General features: G+C 39.1%; 3 protein-coding genes across 3 annotated transcripts in view; 2 read left to right on the top strand and 1 right to left on the bottom strand.

Annotated features, from left to right (window-relative positions):
* Positions 1-1,319: 1,319 nt before the first annotated feature.
* Positions 1,320-11,995, bottom strand: LOC136265335 (deoxyhypusine synthase-like). The gene is made up of 8 exons (XM_066060132.1): positions 11,709-11,995; positions 11,492-11,656; positions 5,054-5,272; positions 4,459-4,545; positions 4,302-4,407; positions 2,620-2,723; positions 1,851-1,976; positions 1,320-1,795 (listed from the first exon to the last, which is right to left on the bottom strand). Exons 1-8 carry the CDS (start codon positions 11,898-11,900, stop codon positions 1,430-1,432), a joined length of 1,365 nt encoding a protein of 454 aa, XP_065916204.1. The 5' UTR covers positions 11,901-11,995; the 3' UTR covers positions 1,320-1,429.
* Positions 11,969-22,622, top strand: LOC136265334 (outer dense fiber protein 2-like). The gene is made up of 26 exons (XM_066060131.1): positions 11,969-12,194; positions 12,321-12,383; positions 12,436-12,573; positions 12,619-12,741; positions 12,810-12,890; positions 13,104-13,193; positions 13,246-13,334; positions 13,462-13,579; positions 13,669-13,800; positions 14,109-14,234; positions 14,292-14,354; positions 17,236-17,351; positions 17,574-17,643; positions 17,696-17,772; positions 18,873-18,924; positions 19,133-19,216; positions 20,337-20,396; positions 20,443-20,526; positions 20,581-20,685; positions 20,990-21,049; positions 21,104-21,202; positions 21,257-21,357; positions 21,950-22,031; positions 22,082-22,195; positions 22,246-22,338; positions 22,388-22,622. The coding sequence occupies exons 1-26, from the start codon at positions 12,093-12,095 to the stop codon at positions 22,562-22,564; spliced, it is 2,499 nt and encodes an 832-aa protein (XP_065916203.1). The 5' UTR covers positions 11,969-12,092; the 3' UTR covers positions 22,565-22,622.
* Positions 22,621-27,958, top strand: part of LOC136265333 (breast cancer type 2 susceptibility protein homolog) — a 22,822-nt gene continuing 17,484 nt past the window's right edge. The window contains exons 1-4 of the mRNA XM_066060130.1: positions 22,621-22,701; positions 22,756-22,927; positions 22,979-23,060; positions 23,115-23,280. Coding sequence (XP_065916202.1) covers positions 22,671-22,701; positions 22,756-22,927; positions 22,979-23,060; positions 23,115-23,280 — 451 coding nt within the window. The 5' untranslated portion in view covers positions 22,621-22,670. The remainder of the gene's footprint in view (positions 22,702-22,755; positions 22,928-22,978; positions 23,061-23,114; positions 23,281-27,958) is intronic.

The following is a 27,958-nucleotide window of genomic DNA, read 5'->3' as shown; positions in this document are numbered from 1 at the left end:
GAGTTAGTTATCAGTGTGATAATTCCTGAACAAGTCACTGAGACACACACAACACAACATGGCCGGGTCAGTCCACCATGGACTGATATGGTCTTCATGAAGTCATCAGTTATATAGGATGGTGAGGTCTGATTTGATACACAACTGTTATTGTTGTGTAATGATAAGAAGGTTCAATCAGAGTTGACGTTAAAGCTTATCAACTTCTCACAATTACTGATGACATCTTGGAAATTCATTATGGTGTAGTTGGTAGTAGACTAACAGTGGAAAATTATGCAGCAACAATTGCGAATTTTTCATTATCACAATGATGACAGCATTTCTCACAAAATCCACTAGATGCTTCCAACACTTGTAAACTTTAGCGTTATTGAAGCAAGTTGTTGTTGAAGTATATGATCTGCAATGGAATTCAATACGCACATACACCCCCACAGCTAGGTGAGTGAGTTGCTTTATATTACTCAATGTATCCTATAGAAGTATGATATACAGTGTGGAATTTTATCCGATGACACAAATTATAAACTTAGTGTTTGCAGATGGTGGCAATGGGCAGCAATCATACCTTGAAGGCTATATACTCATTTTGAGTCTAGGTTAAATTGTTGATGATTATTAGACAAGTTGCTCCAAGTGACCGGATAGGAGCACCTGGCATCAAAATCAGTCAAAAAGTTGAGACTGGTGATGCAATGGTTTAACTGGTTACCTGGAATGGTTAAGTTAGCATAATGAAGCTGTGACAGAAACCCAGCCTTGTATATAGTCTTATTCTCATCAGTTAACATCAACAAACTTGGTTCAATACCAAACAAACCAAATGTACCAGCTTTCACAAAAAATTTAATGGAAGCATAGCTGTCTGACTGAATTGCAGCTGAAAGAGCAAAGTACAGGTTTAGTAGCACTCTAAATCCATGTACACTGTACAGTCTTAACTCAGCCATGTGATCAACTGGAACGGATGATTGCGAGTTTCACTGTAACCATGCTTGCAGCAACTTTTTTTTGACGTAATTATGCTGTTGTTTCAATGACAATATCCATACTTGATAACCCATTACTGCACCACTTCAAGCCTCACCTCCATTGCATTAATGACAAGTTCTTTAATTTTTGCAGCCAAGCAGTACAGGGCTTATGCTAGTGCCCCAATGAACCTCCAAGGTGTTGTAACAGACTGAGGCGAATCAGTTTATTGCCTAATACATGGGGTGGTACCACACAGTCACGAAACTCTAGTCGCCTCATGTGATGTGCACACAAGCCACACTAGTGTTTGCTTCATTTATTAAGACACGCCCCTACAGAAATAAATTGATTCTTACTAATTATTGTGCCACTGTTTACAATATGGGCTTTGTCAAGTTTATTTAAAGGGAAAAATATAATAGATAAATAAAAACACAGTTGGTTAAAAACATCATTGCTCATGTATTTCAGCTTGGTTAACATGACTGTCCGTGTCATTATCCACGTTAGTTTTAGTGTCACCATTACTGTCACAGTCCATATCTGTTTTAGTGTCACCAACTTTACTACTTGTGTCGCAACAGTCTGTGCTAGCTTTGCCATCCACATCATTATCAGTACAACTGGCTGCATCAAAACTTGTGTTTGCTACAGGGTTAAAGTTACTGTCACTGTCAACACTACTGGTAGCCTTCATGTCACTATCAAGGTATCTCTTTTTCCGCTTTGGACCAGGTGAATGTTTGTTGTCTCCATTACGGCGAGCAAATGTCTCGGCCACAAGAAGAGGGAATACTAACGTAGCATCAGCAAACACCTGTACCACACATAGACAGTGTATGACAAGGCCAAAAGTTTGAGAGAGGGTTCACCTTGACTGGGCGAGCTGTTGTCTTGATCTTTCCCCAAGAGATGGCCTCATCTGGAGTAGCTCCAGCATCACTACCATCAAACTCTTGACCAGTGTTCACATAGACAGCAAAGTCTGCTCCATTCCTCTGCATAGCAACAAAACATTATTGGTAAAGGAATGATTGGATAGCATGGGTAACCAAACTCTACGAGTAGTGACCTGGGACTTTCTGGAATCACTCTGACACATTTGACCATTTTATTTGAGTAAATATGACTGCTCTATTAGAGTATTTAAATTTAGAGTAAGGATAAAAACAGTGGTTGAGGACCTCAATTATCCAAACATTGATTTGGACATTTCGAATTAATAATGTTTAATGGATTATTTAACCTCTTGTAGTGACCCAGCAGGTTGAAAAATATAAATGTTCTGTGATCAATTTCAGAAGAGTGACCGTTCTGAGTATGGTGATTGTGACTGTTCTATTAAAGTATTTTGTCAACAGGGGTATATATGTTGAACACAAAGCTGTACAAAAATAAATGAATGGCCATTTATCTGAACAAATTTACTCAACTGAACGCTTTCATGATTAGAGATGTTGGTCCCTCTATACAAGGTTACATAGAAATGTATGTTGATGAGCAGCATGTAATGTCAACTATTGCTAACATGCTGCGATAGTCCATGAAATTATTGGCTTGATAACACACTGTATTATTTTATATCAGTATTTTGGTAAAAGGTCACACTAGTCAGAGCACCCACTCAGAACAGTTCCTTACCATGAGGTTAGCATTACAGATGTGATGCTTGATCACCCCTCCACCGAGAATTATCATCCCAGTATTGACTGCCTTCACTGCTATCATATTGATCTTACGAATATCTTGAGAAATAACAACACATTGTGACCACCATATGTACACCCTACACACAAACACACACACACACACACACACACAACACACGCACCATAGATATTATACATAAATATGGATTGGAAATGTGCATAAAACAATTTCGTCTATCCTTGTTATGGTGCGCTAGTTGTTAAGATGTTGACAGCCTGTTCACAGGCCTTTTCCTCTTGGCTATGTAGTAGTGTAGACATTAATTTTACATTGTCAGTGTGTTATGTTGTGTACTGAACAAGAACACAGGCGTGTTTCTGATATCAGAGGTAATATTGCTGATATCGAGATAATACCATTGGCGACAGGTGGATAGTGGCAGATGAGTATCAGCAAATATCTCAGCAGCGCTGCTATTACAACTAGTGATGGCCGTATTTGTACTGCCTATTAACCCTTTATTACCGAAGTTTTTTTTACAAAACCGCAAGTGTGAAAACTTTTATGGCTTGTGTGAACTGTGGGCGATACGAGTGGACCCCACCCATTAATTAACCCATCAAGCTATATACCGTTTGATAGCCATCTCTCTCTTCTACCAACATAGCTAGAATACTTACAGATCACACACACAACTCACGCGCTATGAAGCGAAGAAAGCGTATCTTCTCCGTATCGCCATGGCATTGAAAGATGGGCGCCGCCATCTTACTAATCAACGCGATGACATCACACTATTTATTTTTAGAATCCTCATCATGTGGGGAATGGAGCAATTCCAACTAAAGCCTCCTAGTAGCAGGGAGAAGGCGAACATGGAGTTTTAAACAGGTATTATTGTTTTGTATACGCTATTTTATATTGTCAAGTGCCATAACTTGCCCATGCTTCTTCCTATCGCCGAACGGTAAACTTCATTAAAAACGCCCGGTCCTTCTGAGCAGTTTGGTAGCAATTTCAGCTTCGTAGCCCCTAGGAAAAAGGAGTTATGGCTCCGTTTATAAAGGGCACTCGTTATGGCAATATATTAGCCATTCGATAATAAAGGGTTAAATACTTGGTATGTTACAATAAAGCTGTAACTGAACTATTACTCTGCTTGGGTAAAATAATTACAAAATGTAGCGCCTGTTTTGGCTTTGTTTTATCGAAGCGGAAGAGCTATACAGTAATATAACTATATCTGAGTAGTCTATCTACATCGTACCTGCTATAAGTGGTACAAGCAACAGAATAGAAGTGGTACAAGCAACAGAATAGAAGTGGTACAAGCAACAGAATAGAAGTGGTACAAGCAACAGAATAGAAGTGGTGCTGAACATTTAGTTTCTTCAGGAAAATTACAAAAGTGTTCCATAACACCATAATTCAATTTAACAATGAGAATTTTTCCACCCTACTGTTTGCCAAAAGCCAATGTGTCTAACCAGGCTAGCCTCCAGTTAATGTAGGTGGGTAATTTACCCAGCTGTAAATGACAAACACCACTTAGTAGCTTACAAGAAAGCACAATACTCCAGCTGTAATAACACACATTTATATGTGCATTTCCAATCCATGTTTATGTATAATGTCTATGCACACACACGCACATACGCACAAACACTGAATACCTTGTACAATATCCACGATGAGACCAGGATTCTTGAAGGTGTGGAAATATATTACATCACCCAATGAGCCATCAGTGAGGGCAGGACAGAACACTGGGATATTGTTCTAGTAGACAGATACATTGCTAAATTGAACAATGTATTTTTCTTCTCTCACCTTGTAGGCCCAGTAGTAGACAGAGTCCGGGTTGTTGATCTCCTTGCCAAGTTCTGCTATGATGGTGGAAGGGGTCCATACTTTGTTCTGGAAGATAAATAAAACAAGAAGTATAAGCATTATGCTTACAGTGGTACAGTTTTGTAACTTTGCCATTTTTAACACGTATGTATAGACTTTTAAACTGCCACGGTTAAGCTTGAGCCACACAGTGTCTGTGTGCATTGAAAATCTGCACTGTAGAGCCATCATAACAGAGCTATACACCCTCACCAGAAATACAAATGGCCACAGCAGCTAACATACTGTGCATGGTAAGATTACAAAAATCTACTGTGTAAGAGGTGGAGCTATGTATATAGAATTTTTTAGAAAAGGCACAAGCGTATGTATTACATCTCAATTCTCAACTACCTACTCTGAAAGTTCATTCCAGTGAACCGGCCACTGGGACACCTGTGCACTACTCAGGTGCTATGAATCCTCCTGAGGCAGGACTATATAGTAACCCAAGAGGCTGTGCCATGTCCCACAGGTAAAGGCATGGGCATGCACGCACGCGCACACATAGTTTACAGAGCAGACACGTGTATACCTGGCTTCTCTGCTCCTCTAACAAACGGTCCAGAATTGGCATCAACCATTCCTCAAACTTGCAGTAGTTGTTATTGGGAACCAGAAGGTTACCAGTCCTATTGATACCCTTGCTTCGTAGATCACTCCCCTTCAGTTTGAAATCACCAACATACATGTGACCCATACACTTGATGAAGTCCTCCTCTATCCCACCAGCACTGGTCACCAAGCAGTCCACCTAGCAACCAATGAAAATTGATAGGTTAAATGTATAGTAGCTGTATTAATACAACCAGCTATATATACCTTGTACCTTTTTTCAGCTTTAAAGCATTGTGCATGCCAAAGTAGCTTATTGCAACCCAACAAACTATATATTTCTGAGATCGGCAATCAATACTATATAAAAAGTCCATTTTTCCAGAATTTAAAAATCAGGCTGGAATGCCTAGCATAAAAATTGTGTTTAAGCAGCAGATTGAGGGCATACATATCAGCCCAAATGCTCCATAATATGTAACACTTCCAACCCATAATAGCCTGAAGCACGGGCAATCAATCACTCAAGCCAATACAAACACAACCCCTGGATATATTATATATGCATGCCCAAAAATTTCGATTATGGGTTGGCAATAATAACGATAACATGATTATTGTGATACCTATGTCAATATCGTGATAAAGATAATAGTTAATCTCCGTAGACTATTGTATATTAAAAGGCAGATGGTATTCTTATGAGTAAGGTCACAATTAGCTGTGGTAATGCTGAAAAGGGACTAGCCATTACACAATACTATACTTGTATAAGTACTCTATGACAATATTTCATTATTGAGATAATACTGCTAAAATATTCGTTATCGAAACTTTTCAAGATATAGGTTTTTTTTCATTATCGCACAGCCCTAGTCAGCAGTACATTCTGGCTACGTTTGGTTATGATGAATGGACAAATCCTAAAAATATTGCAGAGAATTTTGGTTACATGAGTTTTATGTCGTTTTTATGGAATAATTACAGAGTTTATACTAAGGGCATAGACCGGTAAGCTTGCTTGTAGAGTGGTTACTTCATACTAACAGTAATGTGGGTGATACCAATACATTTTAGGTGGAAATGACCAATACCAATCAGGTACCAATACTCTGCCACACAGCCATTACTCACAAGAAACAGCATGCCAGTTAATAAACCACCTTAGTAAACATACAGACTATGTATTTGCTAATCTCATTAACTGCAGCTGGTTTGGAATACAGCAAGAGCTGATATAACCATATAAGGGTGATATAAATCTTAAAAGAAGCCAGTCACTAGCATTATTGGTATAGCGGAAAAGTCAGTAAACCATTAAAGCCATAAATGATAAATGAATTATGTTATACAAAGTGTCGGTTGTACTTTGCTTAAGGTGGCTCGGAACAGTTTTCATAAGGTTTCAACAGTGTTATGCAAGCAATCACATTAGCTATGAGGCTTAAATATAATCATTACTGTGGTTGACCACCAGTTCCTGTCATTTACAAATGAATATAATTATGTTGCGTAAGCACACATCATCACAGCATTTAACAATATTGCCGCGTGCTATTATTACAAGCCTCCATACAAAAATGAACTAGTTGCCGGTTTTTCAAGATATGACTGTTGAATTTTGGATGGGCAAGCAGTAGTAAATAAGCTGCAATTGTGCAGAAGCCGATTTTTAATATTCGCTTCGACCTGGCAGTGGCGAATTTAAAAAAAAACCTGTTTCAAATCTTTGTGTGACATGGGTAGAATTAACGCGTAAACCAAAGACCTGCTAGGAAAGGTAGCTCCGCACAATGATAGATAATCAGGTAAATAGTGTCTAACAGCGAATCCAGCCCCACAGCGCCAAGCGCGGAGGAAGAGTTCACTTTGAAGGGCTAAATTTGTAACTTGCGCTACATGCATCGCAGAGAGCTCCTGTTTGTTGTAAATGGTAGAGAACAAACTGCTTCATAGATTTCTGTTAGTTCAATGCACTTCGTGAAGATAGCTTACTTGTTTTAGGCCCTGTAAATTTCATGGTGAAGCCATACGGAAACTGTTCCCAGCCACCTTAAGTATTCCCAGAATACTTAACTTGGATAACTCAAAGTGCTTGTACTTTACTTAAGTGCTTTTAAAATGTATTTGGACCCATGTCTGCTAGCTATAGGATGTGTAAGCAGTGGTATACAGTGTGACACTATGTCCATTTAGAAAAAAAACTGGGCTTCATGGTTACACTAATTCTGGCAAGACATTAAATTAATTGTAGGTTAATAAAAATGCAGAGAGGATTCCAGAGCTCCTTTGGCACATGTCTAGACTACATGTTGCTATGCATCAATGGGTCAGTTTTTTTTCTCTCTATATTTCAGATTCTGATTCCAGAGTTCAGCATTCTCACAAGTCACTTGTGGTTTACAGAAGTGTTACAAGGCAGCACATGAAAAACAATGTTGTCAGCAACTTATGAGGATTGTTTACCAATAGTGGATAGACAAACCATAATTTTCAAAACCATGTCAAATAACAAGACTCGATTTTAGTCTTTGTATGAAAAGGGAAGTGGTTTATGGAAACCAAATTTGTGACAATGAATAAGCTCTATCAGTGCTGCTGGGCACTAGTCTTGCTTGCATTTTTCTTTGGTTGGGAAATACCCACACTTGTTCTGACACACCTCCATCATCAATCCCAGTTTGTGGCCCATGTGGTTATTGCTGAGCATGTGAACACTAGCTAGCCTGTTTATCAACAAATGGTCGGAATCCCATTCTTTGAATGGCCAAGTCACCGACAGACTTAACATTGTTTCGCGATAGAGGATTCGACATGATTCAACGTGTAAAAGTGTATATGATGTACTTGATTTTGAAACATATATTCAACTGTAGGCAATAATGGATCACATTTCCACCCACTCACGAGCAGGGTTCAGGTGTGGGTATTCAAACCACACCAGACTCCCCCAAATAAACTTTAAAAAGCAATCTGGCCATGCAAGACTACAACTTCTCACAGCACATTGCATACATGAAGAGAAATTCACCAGAGATGCTTTCTAAGGGTGAAAAGAGAAACTTACCAGAGGGTATTATATATACACCATCTTCTAAGGATACAGAGTGCTTGTACTAAGTCAACTAACATGGTCCAATAAAACTAGTGCACACATCAAAATCCCGTAAAGTTAACCATGCCATTGCTAATAATAGTGAAGAGAGTTTAGAAATTTATCAAGGATGATATGTGGAATCCGGGTTCAGTGGAAGGGCTCTGTAAATGGATTGCGGGCATGTGTAAGAACTCAGTAACCGTGGTTACCATGTAGTTCTTATCGCACACATAGGCTGGTGAAACAAGAATAAAAACAAATTTGCAACAAATTATTTTTGAATGCTTCCAAATTTTGCCTATCCATTTCTATAAGCAAAAATTTCAGAGCAATTCCTATTATAATAGCATAGTTCATGATATCACTGTAGTTACGACAAACTTGACCTGGTGAACTTTGGACCATCAGCACAAGCAATGGAAGAGGCATCACATGTACAGTATTATGCTGAGAAGGTTTGTAAGGATCGCAGGTTGGTGTCCACAGATGCATATGGTATGGATATGAAATGGTCGCCATGACAATGAAATGAATTTTAATGTACTACTAGTGTATGACAGCATGGACATGCTATGTAGGTACCATAGGCCATTGTAGGGTAACAGTCATAAATGTTTAACACACAACCTCTTCATTGGTACAACATGTATATTAACATCACCAACACAAAAAATGAACTCCAATTTCAGGGTAGCACTTTCTGAATTATTTGTGCATAGGGTATTGTGGTATTAAAAGAAAGTGGTAAAACTCAGAAAGGAACATGATTACAATTAATACAATCAACTTTTTCCTTTGATAGTAGTAGACTACAACCTTTCATCACTACATGTGCCTGACCTAATTGCTATGGTAAAAAGCAACCAACTACAAAAAAAATATATATTATATTAAAAAAAGTTCCTATGCATTCCAACAACAAGGAAATCGCTATCACAAAAACTAAATATATCTTGCTCAGTATGACATCAGAAAGGTGTCAGCTGTTGTGGCTCCTTTAAGTCTAAATTCCTTTTTTTTTGTTTACATTGCACAAACCCCTACTGGGGATGGTATCTTTTATGAATACAGGATGTCCTCTACTAGTTAGGTATGCCATTTATGGACAAATGGATTGACTACAAATTATTAGACCACTTCTAGTAATGTATCACAAACAATGAGATATGGCTACTACTACATCATACACATCCTTATCAGTACCAATGGTGTGAGTAGCACACATCAAGAGGCTCATATGCACCAGAATCAGCACCTTTACTGTTAACAGGCTTCCTTGGTAACCATTCACACCTGATGAGGCAATAGATATACCAAGGATCAATATACGGGAAGGAGAATTAAGATACGTTGAAACAACATATTACTATAACGTTGGACAATGAAGACAATATCAAGCTAACCAATGTTGTTAGAATGCAACTGGAACCTCCAAACCACCACCTAACACACGTCACTGAATTACTTGGTATTGGTGTTACACAATATTGAGGAAACACAAATACTAACTGTTAGTATATATGGTTAACAAGTTGTAGTACAAACTGAAGTAATACCACTAGGATCACTAATGTGCAGAACAAGGATTCTATGACAGATTGTATAGTGCAGTGTGCAACTATGTGCCAGTATTGCTTCTCTAGTCCATGTCTCACATAACAGGAAATATCCACAAGACATGGTACGGCCTCCTGCAGTGTAACACTGACCCCTGGCACACAGGTGATGATCATGTGCATGTGGGAGGAGCACACGAGTGTGCTAATACCCTTGGGCTACCAACAAACAGACTAAAAAGAAATACACATAATAGGAGATTGGACCAATTAACAAATAATGTTTTCATCTCACCATACTTCCTGTTTGAGGGTTGGTGTGAACAGCAACACATTCAATGGGACTGCCCATGCTAATTCTGCCACCAGAATGAGTAACAAAAACCCAAACCATAGTTGATAGTAGTGTTGCACCGATATGAGATTTTGCCGATATTCCGATAACCAATATTGAATAATATTTTCAAACTAATAAACATAGCCAATCCGATATACATACGTATGTCTATTTTGTAGTGATTTTTTACTAGTAAAGGACCACTTTAGCTTGTTTATAGTGGCAGTATTGCTACAACAACAGCTAACAGAGTACTGAAGCAGTAATAACAACATTATAATACAGGAAAATGCAACTTATTACATCTGTAGACATCATTTGGTACACATGAGCATGTATTTTCATATATCTGTATCTGCTGCTTTTTTCATTGTGGTGCCAATCCGATACTGATATACAAAAAACACAGTCGATATATGGTTTTTCCGATAACCAATCCGATTATCGGTGCAACACTAGTTGATAGGGGATAAGCTCTGCTCCAGACACTTTGGGACAATACTGACAAGTGTCCTGATTATAAAAGGCATCCATCACATTTTATAGTCTCTTATAATGCATTCCATTGCAATGAAACTGCCAAAGTGCAACTATCCTGACGTGTCAATAGGCATTACACAACCACATACAGTCAATGACTATTGACTTTTAACTATTTTCATACACTATAATTGTCTAGCTTTACCATCCTGGAGAAGCTATCTTCACCATCGTTCTTTATGGGAAAAAGGTCTTGTGTTTACTGACTCTTGGTTTGATCACAGATTGTAGTTACTATAGAGCAGTAACACCTGACGTCACAGTAGTCTTATAATCACTTCCTTTCAAAATCACTTTGTGGGACAGAAAATGTACACAAGCTATTGCAGCACAAGTTTGTTAAAACTGTCTTTCATTGTGGCCACCTTATCAAGAGAGCAGCATAAGATATTTATGTAGTGTAGGTTAATTTGATCTGTGCTGGGCGAATTACAGCTGATAACTGGCAAAAATTGTGCAGGCTGGTACAAGGATTTCAACACTTTCAAAAGTACAATAGAAGAGTCCCACAATGTTTTATCAACAAATCAACGTACAATAGTTCATTACTGTTCAATCTTTACTTTTGTGCTAAGGTTACAATTGCTTTCTCAAGTTGAGCCCAAAACAGCTGTTTCATCCTTGTAACCTGAGTAAAACCAACCTGATGCCCAAATAACGTTTGTCATCACCTTTCCCAATTTCTGTTCTATGTCCCATGTAAGTTTGCATAAATCACCAGAAGCCAAGCTATAGCCTCCTGAAGGAGCCCCTGCTATTGAAATTGCCTCATGGAAGTTGCGGTTACACATTTTAACATTACATACAAGTTATTACTCCATTGGCGTGAACCCCCCTTAGCTTGCCATGCCACGCAAATGCTCATGATGACTTCACAGATGCACTTACCATATTGTTCTGTACAAGGTATCTGATGGTCTCTCTTAAACCAGATGAGATCAAGTTGGACGTGTAGCCCAGGAATAATGTGCAGTTGTCCACGGGGCGGTCACCTGGTTCATCCAAGTGTGGTTTCAACGCCTCTTCTGGTACCGGCTGAGCTTTTTTATCCAGCTGTAGAGAACATGTGTTGATAGCCATTAATAAACCACAGCAACTATCCTACCATTCTTCCCATCTCTGTTACTGCATGTCCAAAATGAGTAGCTTGGAAGCCAGTGGTCGTGTAACTGATCAACAGCGAGTGGAGGTCCATGCGGCCACTGCTAAAGTCGAAACCCCTTACCGGCAGCGCATCTGCTGGCACGTCTTCGCTCTTCACCAGTACGTTATCAATCACAGAACTCGGTAGCTCCATCCCTGCGATCGTTTTTTACAATAGTAGTGCAAAGTCTGAATACACGGGAGAAGACGGTGTTCCGTTTTATATTGGACAACTTGTCGCCACAAGCAACAAGATGCATGTTTTGGTGCACTATAATTAGAATCGCTTAGGTGTTGTTCACACCTTGCTGAAGCCCGTTGTCTGGTCGGCGCGACACCTCGTGCGATGGACAGGTCCGCGTCTCCACTTCATGTGCACATTGCAAGGAATACGCCCCTCCATGTCCATGTTAAGCCTGCCAACAAGAAGAAAGGCACCAGCTCCGAGGTTAGCGCGTAATTATGGAAGCTGCATTTTGGGTTACTTAGGCGCGTGTTGTAGCAAATGAGCGTATAGCTAAATCTAACGTATCTGATGAGTACAATGGATTTGTGTGAAATATTTTGAACACAGGCAAGTCTTAGAAGGAATCGTCATTTGGAGCAGTCATTTGCTGAGATGGCAGCTGGAAGACCAGTGAGAAAGCATTAACTAACAAGAAGTCGGTGCTATTTATATTTAATTGCAGAGTTTGAGGGCAAGTTCATTGTTGAAATCTAGTAGTAGTCGCAGAATGAAAACTTGTGATTGGGTAAAATCTTCATCATCTCAAGGCCCCTGGGTACCACCCCCAGCAAAAACTTCACGTAACAGGATGACTTGGGAGGTCAGTTTCCATAGTAACTTGTATTAAAGCCATGCTAATTGTTAGGGGCCTACCCACCGACTAGAGATTACCCCTGGTCATGGTAACCATGGAAACAACAGTACAGTGTTAAAAATGAGTGACCTGGCTAGTGATGAGGGTAGCACAGCCTCTACTGACATTATTATGGTGAGGACAGAGCTCTCCGATGTGTCCATTGCTTTCATCATGCAAACTTATACTTGTACATGTAACAGGAACCTCAAGTTAACAATGATGGAAAGTTGGAGAAGAAACTTGACTCTCTCAGGAATGAAATGGACTCCCTCAAAAATGAGGTGGGATTGTACTGAAGTTTTTAATGTGTGTTATCTGAATGCTGAAATATCCAAGCTTACCTGAAAAGTCAGGACACCTTGGTATTTATTAACTAGGTGTCCATATACAAGCTGCAATCTACTGTTGCTTAAATAGAAATTTAAAGTGTGGAATTAAAGGCACTTATTTTTTATTTGTTTTTAAATAAAACCGTTGATTACAACATATCACAGGTTAACTTGCAGCGGTCCCTTCAAGGATTAAGTGATGCAGAGCTGAGGCAATCTCGACTAGCCCTCAGCAAAAAAGAGGCAGAGCTGCAGGTATGCAGCTAACCAGCCCCTCCCATCCTATTACTTGTTGCATGTGATACAGAGCTACCAACAGCAGCTGGAAGACACAAGCTCCGCCCTCCTCAAGACACTATCTCCTAAAAAGATCACCAAGGAATCTGAGGCTGCAAGGTGAGCAGCTAGCACAGTGTAAGGGAAATTTTGGAGGTAGACTGCAACTTCCAAATTTTTGTCACCATTTAAATATATTTTCTATGTGAGAAGCTGATTATATATAAGGTTGTTAATTCTCCCCAAGGAGGGAACTTCAGTCACAGCGAGAACAGCTGATGAAGAAACTAATGGAAGCAGAATTGGATAGTTCTGCAGCTGCGAAGCAAACTGCTTCACTAAAAGAAACACTAAAGAAACTAGAGGTGTGTGTGTGTGTGTGTGTGTGTGTGTATGCATGCATGCATGCATTTCACAGTACTGCTAGCTTCATTTATGTTATATGATCCTCCAGACTCACTTGTCCTCATCAATGTATGCTACCGAGTTATCACACCAGCGTGAGGCGTTAATGCAGAGACTAGCAGAGTTTGACAGTACCAACCGAACCCTGCGGACGTTATTACGCAGCCAGCAGTCCAAAGAGGTTGTGTGATTTATGTCTATAATTAGAATATTTCCAAATAGATTTGTTTTGAAAATTGTATACAAAATGACCTGCCTATGTGGGTAGCTACCTACTTAAAAATTTCTGCTATAAAACTAGAGGTTATCTCACTATAGTGTTTCATTGATCTAAAGTACTTTATTGCTTTGTGTTGAAGCACAGTACAAAACAAAAGCTAGCTAGTCTTTATCATCAAAAAGATCGGCTGCTTGACATCTTGTCTTTGTGTTGTTTGATGTATGTTTCCTTTGATGTTACTGACATGGTTTCCCCCATCATGCCCACAGGCTAGTCTCCAGCAGCTTAATGAGCAGTACGAGCTTGTTTTGAAGTGCCTCAAGGATACAGAAGCTACAAACAAAAGATTACTGGAGCAGGTGACTGATCGTAACAAGTTGTATACTGACTCGAAGGTTAGTGAGGATTGCGTGATCTGATTGACATCATTGTGGGTGTGTTCTTGTGGTCAGGTGATCAGGGAAGAGCTCAACAAATTGGAAGATCACAACAAATCACTACATGTCAAGCTACAGGTGAGCCCCACCCCCTAGCTCTGTGGAATGAACTTTTCTGTGGTTAATTTTACACATTAATTTTGCTGATATACCGTATTGCCTCAAATTACGGCCGGTCTCGTATAAACGCCTGGTCCCGTTTAGTCGCCGGGGGTATACAGCATCATAACAAAAAAAAATGCCGGGTCTCAAATAAATGTCTAGTGCAGTCTTTATTTTTAACAATTCTGGGCAGTGCAAGGGGCGGTGTTATAAATGATGAAGTGGAGAACATTTTGTAGAGTTCCTTTTAAGCTTAAATCTGTGAAATATGCTGAGGGAAGCATCAAGGAGAGTCCTGGAGAGTACAACACCAAGGTATGAAGTAGACTCGTGAATGCTGATCAGGTATATAAATGCCGGTCTCATATAATAGCCGGGTCTCCTTTAGTACCTGGGGTAAAAGTTGCTTGAAAGAAATAAACACCCGGGCTGTAATTCGAGACAATATGGTATGTGAAAAACTTACATTTTCACGCATATAAAGTAATTTGCAAAAAGATCCTATATGTCGTGGGAGTTGTCACACTACGAACACATCACCAATTGATATTTCAACACTAGAATAAGGATATCTCTATATGATCATCCTTAGAGTTTTTTTTTAAAACCCGGCTAGGAACCATATTTTATCAATATCTATTTGAGCATTAAAATACTTTATATCCATGCTGAGGTGTTGGGGTTGAATAGGTTGAACTTTTCTTTGAGATCATCTTTGACCAACCTCATCTGGTAGTACCAAAATCTTAGCTTTTATTATGGCAGGTTTTTTACCCTTATTTTGCCCAATATATTATCCTATGGATGGAATTACTAAGGTACTGGCTCATGCTCCATGGCTGAAGCTTCCCTCCAGTCAATAACATAATAAAAGGGGATGATCAACTGAGGAGTCACAAAGCAGATGATCAATACACTGTTGAATAGCTCCCACGTTGATTACTCAATGGAGGTTGACTCGTCAAATATCTCCTGATTTCTTAGAAAAGTTTGACCTATTCATACCAAGTATTGTGAGAGCTCTTGTAAAACTTTTAGCAACCCAAACAATTGAGTTCCTGACTGTTAATTAAGCCATATATTGCCCGTACAATTCTGATGAACTCTGATGAAAGGTTTCCCTGTGTCAGTATCAATTCAATTTTCAAACTATGTGGCTCAGCTCAAGTCACCGTTTGTTGACAAAGAAAGTTACGTCACAAACATGCATATCAGAACCAGAAGTTTGAAAATTGAAATTCATTGAAAAATAATAGTTATTCATAATTTGTCACACAACAATTAGAATTTCTGGAGCCTACATATGTTACCATAGTATGTTTATGGTGTTACTTGTAGTTGAAATTCTGTTCCTGTTCAGCAGGATAAGAGGCAATAATAGAACATGTATGTAGTTTTCATGTCACCCACTATTGTGGCTGCATTAGATGAACATTTTTATGAACTAAAGCATAAGCCAAAATCATGGCTCTTGACTGCAGCGAAACCTCGTTACTAATACCTTAGCTATGCTTAGACATGGTCACTATAGTGGAGCCTACTTGACATGGTCACTATAGTGAGGTGGCCACTATGCAAGAGTTCACATTCCAGGGTTTAAGGACTAATGGTGGGAGATTGCCTTACTCCCCCTGGGCTAGGACCAACAGGCCAATAAACATGTTGTTTGTGGTGTGTTTACAATAGTGTTAACGAGGGCATGTTCAATAACATCATTTTAGCTAGATATGTTATATTTTAGGTATAAATTAGTTTCCAGCTAATTGTCAATTGCGTGTGTGTCTGTGCATGTGTGTGTGTCTGTGCGTGTGTGTGTGTCTGTGCGTGTGTGTGTGTGTCTGTGTGTGGTTATTCTTGCTCTAAAAACAAAATTTTTGCATTGAATCTTCCAATTCTGATCTCCTGTACTAATAATCAATTTAGCAACCGTCCATGTCTCATTTAATGGGTGAGGTCCAAGGCCTCCACCTGTAAGACATGTACTAGTTCTGCCCCAGGAGGACTATGCCAGTTGACTCATAGAACCTGAGTAGTACATAGGTGGCCCGGTATTTCACTGGGTAGACATGTGACTGTGTGACTGCGGTTACCAGCAGACTTGTGTCTGTCTGTCTGTGTGTCTGTCTGTCCAGTGGCGGATCCAGGGGGGTTTCATTGGTTTCCACGGAAACCCCCTTTGAAAAATGATTGCGTAACAATTAAATGTTTTAATTATCGCGGCGTGCGTCTCGATCGAGATACTGTAATTAGAGCAGTCACAGTAGCTACTAAAGTAGTGTGTAGGAAGTTTTTAATATATTTTATGTACTATTACTAGGCTGTGACCTTTTTTTTTTTTTTTTTTTTTTGGTCTCACCTTACCAAACCAGACGATGTAGTGCAAACGTTTGCGTATCTCATGTCAATATATATCTCCACCTTCTAAACTGGAAACCCCCTTTATAAATTCCTAGATCCGCCACTGCTGTCTGTGTGTCTGTCCATCTTACATGGTATGTAATGTGAGATGTCAACCAGAACAGTGGGAGGGGATACTGTTACAGATAATGTATAACAAGACAAGAGCCATTGACACAAAAACTAACAAGGAAAACGCTTTTAATAAACAATGAGTAGTGGCCCACAGTTTCATTAAAGTATGTTGATCTTTGCAGTACTAATTTCTCTTCATTCACATTCAGTGTCGTATTTTTTTATCAAGACAGTTGTCTTTGTGGCTTCGATGGCAATTTAATCACCATTGTACTGGTGAGTTTCTCATCTCTCCTTCCTTTTTCATAACAGTGTGTGAGCGTGCATGTGTTCGTGTGTGTGTGTGTGCCTGTGAAGTATTATGTCACTGTGTCCTGTTCTACAGGAGATGGATAGAGAATTACAGTCTTCAAGGACAGAGTGTATTGAGCTACAGAGGAACTTGGCAGAGTCACAGCTAAAGTGGTCCAAAGAGAAAGACTCTTTAAAGAAGGCTGCAAGGTACATATGACACCTCCTTATTATATGTGTGGACACTGACATGGTAATAGAAAGTTTTATCCTTGAGGTTTGTTTGTTTGTACAATAAAAAGGGTATCCAAAAATGAAACCCCTCAAAAGGACCCCCTGAAATGAGACCACCTTAATAATCAGGACCATGGTGTCTAGAATAGTGATATTCCACTGTGTACTATTAATAGTATCATTACATCATGACTGTAGGCAGCACAAGGAGCAGGCATCACGTAATGAAGAGAGTGCTGATAGATTGCAGTCGCACTTGGAGGAAGCTGTGAGCCCAACCCACCACATGATCACATGACTGTCATATGACACACCCACAGAACACACAACTACACCAACTCAGAGGAAAGATCAGTAAAATGGGACAAGTGGAAGTGTCCGCCAGTACTATGGCACTGTGAGTGGTACATGAGTTATTGTGTGTAAATACAGTAAAGAGTTGAGTTGATACAAATGGCGAAATTATTTATACAAATGGCAAAAGTGACTGTTTATTTGGAGTATTCTGATGCAAGGTATGAGTTATATTAGAGTAAATGTGTTGATGTAGCTACCTCTAAACTGAACTCAGTAAGTAATCAAATTACCTTCAATTTATTTGATCAAATTATGCTTCCCCGGACACTTGTGTGATTGAACTGACTGGTAAAGTATATTTATCTTATGTGTTTTTTAGTCATATGACACCGTAATCTTTGACCCCACATTAATTCATATAGTCACCTCTCCTTTGTACAGTAGAACCTGAACTCCAGTGTTCCCAGGCGTTTGAATGTCCATGTCGTTCATTATTATTATGTACAGAGTTATTAGCAGCAACACCTTGTGGAACTCTGTTTAGGTACTCTATTAGAATACACACCTACTGTCAAATACTCTAATAGAACAGTCATAGTCACTTTAGAATAGATTCACAACGGGGGTAGAGGGCCTGAGATCTCCATTATCCGTACACCATTGTGCCAGTTTGTTCAGTCACAAATAAGTGAATTTGTTTGGAAAAATGAATAGCATTGTCTATTTAACTGCATACACTTATTTTAGTAGATAGTTACCATGTGATATAATACTCTAACACAACAGTCAGTGCTATTCTTCAGATAATAAGGTTCATTTGATCAAAAGATTTGGGTAATTAAAATCCTACTGTAATATTTAATTGGAGGTGTTTAGTTTATGGAGGAGGTGGGTCACATGTATATTCATAACTCCTCAATGTACCCAAACATTTGGTATTATAGCCTTCCTTTTGTCACCATCATGGGATATAATGGTACTTACTTCATTACATGCAACGCCACATATTGTGTTGGAGTGGCAAGGTTCTGTGTTGAACATCTAACAATTCAGACATTAGTGATGATATGAGTTCTTTGTGATGATGACACATGACCTACTTCCTATGGTGTAGTACTAGTCAGTATCTGTTTTATTGAATTTATGAAGTGTTTGAGCTTTGAGGAATTCTACAGCTTATTTGTTGTTATTGTTGTCTAGTCGAGTGCGTGAGCTGGAGGAAGAATTGCAGGAGACCAAACGATCCACCAAGGTAACTATTGTTCACTTCCTTTTGATTGTGCAATCTAAGCCTAGCTGGGAGAATGGTATCTAAAGAGGGAATAGGAGATGTACAGAATAACATTTAAGTAGTAAATTTTGCATTCACACTTTGGTTAATCAAAAATACTCTAATAGAGCATACACTTTTGTAGTGTGTTTTCACTGTTGTGATCTGTGAATGTTACGTTATGTGTTAGGCTGCTCTGGATTCCATCGGGGTCCAGCTGATGGACAAGACTCGTGAACTAACTAATGTACAGCTGGAGAAGGAGAAACTACGAGTGAGTGTGTACCAGTTTGGTGCGTGTGTGTGTGTGTGGGGGGGGGGGGGGGGGTCTTGTGTCACAAAAAGAATACAGTTTATGACAAAGTCATTATGCATATGACATGTACAAGAAACTGAGTTGATGGTGAATTTTCAAACCCTGGTAAGAGCTACCATACTGAATTCACTCTATTTTCATGCAAAAAAAAATTGTGATAAAACTTCGTGTTAAATGATTTGCATTTATCTTATGCTTAGAAAGTTTTATAGTTAATGCAGTTACTAAGCTGTCCAACTTTTACAGTGATGTTTTTGTAACAGCAGGTGGTAATACATGTGCAAGTCTAATAGCTATTAGCAATAAAACTCTATTTGTGGGCACGGTCAGATCAATACTATTTCATATATAGTCAATATCATACGACGGCTCTATTAGAGTGTCCTGATATTTTGCAGTGCTGGTGTAGTGGTAGAAAAATATTGTTTCTCAATATGTGACTGGGCCTGCGAAAATAGGGCATGTGGACACATGATTTTTGCCTACTTTTTAAACTTTCATCACTCATAACTTTTTGTACCATGATGTTATGGCAATGCAATTTTCAGCTCTTAGTAAGCATTTAGTTGGCTTTATAATACAAGTTAAAGAATGCAAATATTCTGTTCCAGCACTGAGATATGACCTGTAAAGTGACGGGGTGTAGTTTGCACCCACATGCCCTGTTTTTCGCAGACCCAGTCACATATTGTAAAAGTTAATACACCCTGTAGTTACAGGGGTATACACCCCATATCAGAATATTGAGGTAATATTGCTATTGGTGTCGTTTATTGTTTGAAAAAATACTAACATGTAAAATATGCTCAAATAATTTTGGGAAATCAGTAAGAAAGGCTGTATTCATTCTAATTATCCACAAATACATCTCTTCCTACATCTCTCTTTGAAGGTATTAATATGCAATAGGTAAATTTTTACTATTGTTACACTATCATCTATCACGAACAGCATTGAACAATTCACTATCACCTGTATAAGCACAATAACAGTCCGCACACCACATGCACATTTGGATGTATACCTAGCTGCCACACACAACTAAACTCCTTTATTAGTTCCCACCCTCTTCTTGTAGGCCTCTGTCTTCTCCACTGAAGAGAGACTAAAAGGAGTTGAGGGCAGTGCACAAATGAAGGTCAGACCAGCAGGTCAGAAGTTTGTAGTTAGTGTGTGTTGAATAGGAGTCAACTGCTCAAGTGGAGATCTCCCAGTTACAAGCCAGCGTGGCTCAATTTGAAGGACTTGTATCCGAATACAAGTCACAGGTAAGCACTACCATATCCTACCATACATTTTGTAGCTATGGTTGATTTCTGTAGCTGGAGAAGTCTCGGCAGGAATGTGATGAATTAGCTCACCAGTTGAAGTTACAGCAACGAGAGACAGATCATGTCAGACAGGAGAGTGCCTTGGATATTGAAAAGGTTAGCAGTTAAATTTTGCAGGAATGTGCAGCAACATGTTGTTAAGTAAAAAAAAAAACCATCAACCACAAACAGACTACAGTTGATGCTCAGTTATACCGAAATGACTGTTGGAGTATTTTGAGTACAGGTGTATGTTCTATTAGTGTATTTCAACAGAGCTCTGTATTAGAAGTGGATGGGTTTCAGTTATTTGAACAGTTCACTTATCTGAACACTTACCATTCCTCGAAAAATATTGGAGTTGGGATATAGTCCACTGTATAGCCTACATACTATCATTTTGGGTGTTGTATTGTTACAGTTACGTATCAAGATGCAGCATCACTTAACAGATCTGGATCATCTTCCTGAACACTTGAGGGTATGAGTTCTACTGCCTCAGGGCATGTTTTACGTAATGTTATCATGTTGCTAGGATACAGAACTGAGACTGCGTGATGCTCAACAGCAGTTGTTACTACAAGAGCAGAAATCACTGGATCAAGCCAAGTTGATCAGTGAACTGTCTTCAAAGGTTGTTTGTCAACTACTCTAATAGAACACACATTTATTGTACTGTTTTACACAGTCTGACTATCGTGGTGAAGAGGCTAGTGGTCTGAAAGAAAAGGTGCAGTCACTAACTACTGAAACAGCAACTCTAAAATTACGACTTGACTCCAGTGAAAAGTGAGTGTGGTTTGCCTTTGGCAAAAATTTCCTTAATAAAAAGTTATTTGTTCCCACTTGACCTTGTCTGCTATAGAAGAGACTTCTATTGAAATAATTTATTTTAAGGCTTTACAGCACAAATGCTGAAAGTTAGTAGTCTTGTAGCCTGTTTTAAAGTTGTATGTTTGAATATTGATGACAATAGAAAAAAATCCATGACACTTCTAACTTGTAGCCATCCGATTAACACTCAAAGGCTTATTTGGAATCTTCCTGGCGATCAGGATGTTATTTCTATGCCAATTTCATATATTTGTATCCCCTTAGAATGCTTGTAGTTACCTGGGACTGCTGCAGATTTGCAAAAATAGTCTGGCAATGTAATTGATTATCAACCAACTGCTACATGACCCTGTGGAAAGTGACAGTAGCCGTATAGCCATAGGATCTGGTCCCCCTCAATAAGGCTGGGACACATTTGCTATGTAGACAATAAAGTACTCTAATAGGACATCCAACATTTTTGCTGTTACTCAGTAATTTCGTAGTTACTTATATTGTATTATAATGTAATTCCTCTACATTATCAACTTGTTATTATTGTGTACAGACGTCTTGAGGACTCTGACAGACACAACCGAGAACTCATTGCTACATCTAGCAAGAAGGAGGAGACAATTCTTGGACTACAGGTGCGTGCAAGTGTGTACATATTTTTCTCTTCATCCATCATGTATTGTAGGCTAAAGTCAATGAACTATCACAAGAGGTGACCTACCTTAACAAGCAGCTGGATTCAGGCAAGGTGGATAACAAACGACATTGTGAACTACTGAAGGACAAAGCATCTAGCAAAGTCAGTGTGTCTGTTCGCAAAAAAATGTTTTTGCACTCCTTGCTTGTTAGGAACGTGCTAATAGCATTAAAATTGCTGAGCTGGAAGCACAGTTGTCCAAGGCCACATCCTCTGCAGCTCATTTGAAACGTACCAAAGAAGAGGTACTATATACTGTTAAACAAGTACATTTACTCCAGTGTGATCTTACAGGTGGAAAGACGCAGTCAGTCCAGACTCAGTGAGCTGAAGGAGCGCCTAGAACAAGCAAACAATTCTTCGCGGAGTATGCAGAACTACATTGCTTTCCTCAAGTCTTCTTACTCAAATGTGTTTAATGACTCACTGGCTGGGTATAACCCCAGCGCTACATCTCCCCTTCTGCACTAAGATGCTATTGTGTATATATATATAAGATTTATTACAATGAAATTATTAAATACCATAATCGATCTGTACGACGTAGTTAATTTAGAATGTGTGGCGCCAATGGAATATGAAGCAGTCGTTCACTAGTTACTTTAAAGGTCAGGGAAGATGAAATGTTATATTACATAATAATTATTGGTTATATGCTGTAGACACTCAGCAGAAATGCAGCCAGCCGTTCTGTATACAAAAAACTTTGCTGACGTCAGGACAAAAACAACACAAGTGTTGCTGGGCGGGAAAGGTTTCCACCCAAAGTGACGAAGCGCCAAATACTTCTAACGTCACTCCGGATGCAAAGCTGTTCACTAAGACCCCAGAGAGGTACTCAAAAGAGGTGACAACGTGTAGTGTGACTGTTTACTCGTTTTGTAGTTGGCGGCAAGACCATTTGCAAGCGGCAGCGTTTCTGAAGCACGTCGCTCCGCACTTGTTAGCCACTCCAGCACGCAGTAAGGTATAGTTTATCAACTGGTCACTGGCTGGTTGTGGTATAGAGGTATGTCACTAGGTATCCACCCCCCATGGACTGACATTTGACACTGATACAGAGTCCAGGGATTGTTGGTCACTCTCCATGGCAACACCCAAACAAGCTGCAGGTACTACAGAAGTGTGTTCCAGTGTGGAGACTGCAGTGTCTAGTACTTCAGCTGATGAGTCCTGCTCTGGTCATGGTATGTCTTTGGGAGAAGGTGTTTTGTATGTGTATATGGACAAGATTACAAAATGAAAGAAGACGTCTGTTGGTTAGAAATGAACTAGATAGATGCCTAGCTCCTTAGTTGTAGCACAAGTAATACAGACATTATAGCTAATCAAGTCAGATTCTTTCCTGGGCTGCTGGAACAATGGCTACTGAACTAGCCTTGTGTATATCATAGGGACCACAAAGGAGTAGGTGTGGCCCACGAAAAAAAATCACCCAAAAGCCAGCCTCAATTTTCCCTGACAACGATGAGACAGTGTTGGTTACGTAAAACTAAACCCAATCAAGCTTTTAGATTGACCCAAAACGCTTTTAACAAGTTGCTATGAAGTTTATTTTTAAAAAATGTATTTAAAAGAATTTTCCACATACTGACTGACTGATGCCTTCAGACAAGTGTAACTTACGAAGCATAATGGATACTTCACTTTTCACATAATAATTGATATACCTGCGGTGCACAGCGCTATTTCTTTCTTTTGATACGGTATGCGTGGGTTCACCAGTCACAATAATTATTATTTACAAAAAAAAGTTAATAAGCAAGTACACTAAAACGTTTTGGAATTTTCAACTAGAGTAGGGACCATAGCACATCAATAAAAAGTACTGAAACAAGCTGGAGTAGTGCACAATACTAAATCACAGTAAAACAATAAGAAGTGTTATATCCCTACTGTGCTCAAGATACCATAATGGAAATGCACCATGTCCAGATGTCCAATAGTTAGGTTACCCAAGGAAAAACAGTGGTTAGTTGTGTCTCATGAAAGAAACAACTTCTATATGGGAAGGTTGCTTTTGTGTGTAAAGACTAAGTATTTGGAGTGGAAGTTTCCTTGGGATGGGGACATGTTCTGTTTTTATCAAAATTGACAAATTGTTCAAAGATTGTGCCACTATAACTCAAATGTATTACTACATTATAGCACATTTATAGCACATTTATAGCACATTCTAAAATTTTTGTAAAGATTACAGTAGTACTGGTTATGAAGTTACAAGTACACGAAATAATTTGGAATTTTCAACTAGAGTAGGGACCATAGCACATCGATAAAAAGTACGGAAACAAGTTGGAGTAGTCCATGATATTAAATCACGGTAAAACAATAAGAAGTGTTATGTCCCTACTGTACTCAAGATACCATGATGGAAAAGCACAGTAGGGATATAACACTTCTTATTGTTTTACTGTGATTTAATATCATGGACTACTCCAACTTGTTTCAGTACTTTTTATCGATGTGCTATGGTCCCTACTCTAGTTGAAAATTCCAAATTTTTCTGTGTACTTGTTTGTTAACTTTTTTTGTAAATAATTTTATTATGACTGGTGAACCCACGTATATCGCATCTGAAATGGCGTTGCGTGCCCTGGCTATATCAATTATCATCTGAAAAGTAAAGTATCCATTACGCTTGGTTGTCAGCTATGTTCAACCAGTTACACAGCATTTTGAATCAAGAACTTTTCCGGAAGCACCTCTACAATCTATACATACCAAAAGAAATGGTGCAGCGCCCCAATTTTATTAATTATCATCTAGAAAGTGAAGTATCCATTACACTTCGCTGTTGGCTATGTTCAACCCGTTACACAGCAATACGAATCAAGAACTGTTTGAAAAACACCTCTGCAATCAAAATAGCCACTATGAAAATACGTACGATTTCCGTTTCAAAGGGAAGCCATCACGTGCTCGTGCTAAATCGACACCTTTCCCTGTCAGCAAAGATGAATGGGACATAAAGGAGGACACATGGTAAGTCCATGAAGAATGCATTGTACGTACTGCGGTATGCCAAAAGGAACCTGTCGGGCCGAAGCGACATTGAACAGTGAAAAAATCAAGCCTGTAGCCTTAGCTGTTATCGAGTTACGCTTGTTTGAAGGCATCAGTCAGTTACTTGCTTACTTACTTAGTCAGTAGAAAATTCCATCGACTAAAATTTAAAAAAAAATTCCATAGCAACTTGTTAAAAGCATTTCGGGTCGATCTCAAAGCTTGTTTGGGCTTACTTTTACCTCACCAATACTGCCTCATCGTCATCAGGGAAAATTGAGGCTGATTTTTGGGTGATGTTATTTCATGGGCCACGCCTACTCCTTTGTGGTCCCTACTATCGTATGCATGAACACACAAATATATACAATGATGTGATAAAATACTTGCTGAATTTTTCTTATGCACCTAAATAAACAATTGAAATCTAATCCAAGTTATATTGGTACTGCATTGTAGAATCCAAGTGTATGCGTATGTAACAAGCTTAAAATTGATACTATAGTAGAGCAGTCATACCTTCAGTAAATTGAATGTAGAATGGAACCTGTTAGTATCAACACTTTAAATGAAGACACCTGTAGAATCTGGACAGTTGATAATGTTTCCATATAGTACATAAACTGACCTGGAAAATCAGGACACTATTAGTCAGCCTCAAGATGTCCATAGTTCATGGGTAACTTAGTAAGCATGTTCCTATCAAGACACACGGTAGTGTGTTGTGCGGCCCAAGAAGCCGGCGCGTAACACCCGTGAGTATATTGACAGGAAGAAAGAAAACGCAATTTTTGCACCTCCGTAGCTCTGTGCTTCCTTGATGAAACAAGACAATTTTTGCTGTGGACATGCCCTTCAACTGCAGCACTCCACATTCCAAATTTGAGCGAAATCGCTTCACGCGTTCCCGAGATATGCGACTTCAAAAATTGGCTCAATTTCTTCGTTTTTTTTTTCTTCTTATTTTTCTTTGACTTGTCGCACACTTACAAAAACTGTTATAAAACGCGAACGCCATATCTGATTGCCTTAAAATTTAGCACACAGAAGGGGGATATAAAGGCGCATCTCAGTACCAACTTTGGCTGGAATACGATAAACAGGCAAAGAGTTATGAGCGATTATTCACAAAAAAATAACACCAATATGTTGTCACGCCTACAGGGTAAACTGCGTATGGGAAGAAGCTGAAAATCGGTGGGTGAATAGGTTAACTATTGAACCTCAAACCTTTTGTGGTTTGAAAGAAATCGAGCTAAAAAACAGAAAGATACAACGAAAAAACCAACAGTGTGTAACAATTATGCAATCGAGATTAGCTAATAAAAAAAACGACTGCTTGCCATGCCTACCAGATAAACCGCTTGGGGTAATGCTTTGAAAATCGTTGTACAGATGGAGTAATCATCTTAGAAAGGCTCTTCAATGGTGTAGAAGAATCAGACTTAAAGCCACAGAGTTATAACACGAAATCCAACTTGGTGCAGCAAGTGCGAGATCGAGATACTCTAATAGAGCAGTCATCCTAATAGAGCAGTCATCCTGAAGAGTATTCAAGAGATCAGCTAGAAACAAGAAACCTGTATAGAGATCAGCTACACACAAGTCACCCTGTAGAGAGATCAGCTAGAAGAAGTTACCTTGTAGGGAGTTCATGCAACTGTGGAAAGAGATAGTTCAGCTAGAAGAAATCACCTTGTAGAGTTCAGCTACAAAGAAACCACCATGTAGAGAGTTCAGCTACAAACAAATCGCCCTGTGGAGAGATCATTAGAAGAAGTTACCTTGCAGAGAGTTCAGCTACAAAGAAACCATCATGTAGAGAGTTCAGCTACAAACAAATCTCCCTGTAGAGAGATCAGCTAGAAGAAGTTACCTTGTCGAGAGTTCAGCTTCAAACAAATCACCCTGTAGAAAGATCAGCTAGAAGAGGTCACCTTGTAGAGAGTTCAGTCACAAAGAAACCACCATGTAGAGAGCTCAGCTACAAACTAGTGACCTTGTAGAGACATCAGCTAGAAGAATTTACCTTGTAGAGAGTTCAGCTACAAAGAAACCATTCTGTAAAGAGCTCAGCTGCAAACAAATCACCTATACAGAATTCAGCTACAAACAAATCACCATTTAGAGAGATCAGCTAGAAGAAGTTATCTTGTAGATAGTTCAGCTACAAACAAATCACCCTGTAGAGAGATCAGCTAGAAGAAGTTACCTTGTAGAGAGTTCAGCTACAAACAAATCACCCTGTAGAAAGATCAGCTAGAAGAAGTCACCTTGTAGAAAGTTCAGTTACAAAGAAACCACCATGTAGAAAGTTCAGCTACAAGCTAGTGACCTTGTAGAGACATCAGCTAGAAAAGTTACCTTGTAGAGAGTTCAGCTACAAAGAAACCATTCTGTAAAGAGCTCAGCTGCAAACAAATCACCTGTACAGAATTCAGCTACAAACAAATCACCCATCATGTAGAGAGTTCAGCTGCAAAGAAATCACCCTGTAGAAAATTCAGCCACAATTAAATTGCCCTGTAGAAAGATCAGTTAGAAGAAGTTACCTTTTAGAGAGTTCAATTACAAAGAAACCATTCTGTAAAGAGCTCAGCTGCAAACAAATCACCTGAACAGAATTCAGCTACAAACAAACCATCCTGTAGAGAGATCAGCTAGAAGAAGTTACCTTGTAGATCGTTCAGCTACAAACAAATCACCCTGTAGAGAGATCAGCTAGAAGAAGTTACCTTGTAGAGAGTTCAGCTATGTACAAAGAAACCACCATGTAGAGAGTTCAGCTGCAAAGAAATCACCCTGTATAAAATTCAGCCACAAACAAATTGCCCTGTAGAAAGATCAGTTAGAGGAAGT

This window comes from Dysidea avara, chromosome 9, assembly GCF_963678975.1.
Source record: "Dysidea avara chromosome 9, odDysAvar1.4, whole genome shotgun sequence".
Taxonomy (NCBI): Eukaryota; Metazoa; Porifera; class Demospongiae; order Dictyoceratida; family Dysideidae; genus Dysidea; species Dysidea avara.
This window is presented reverse-complemented; position numbering and strand designations above follow the sequence as displayed.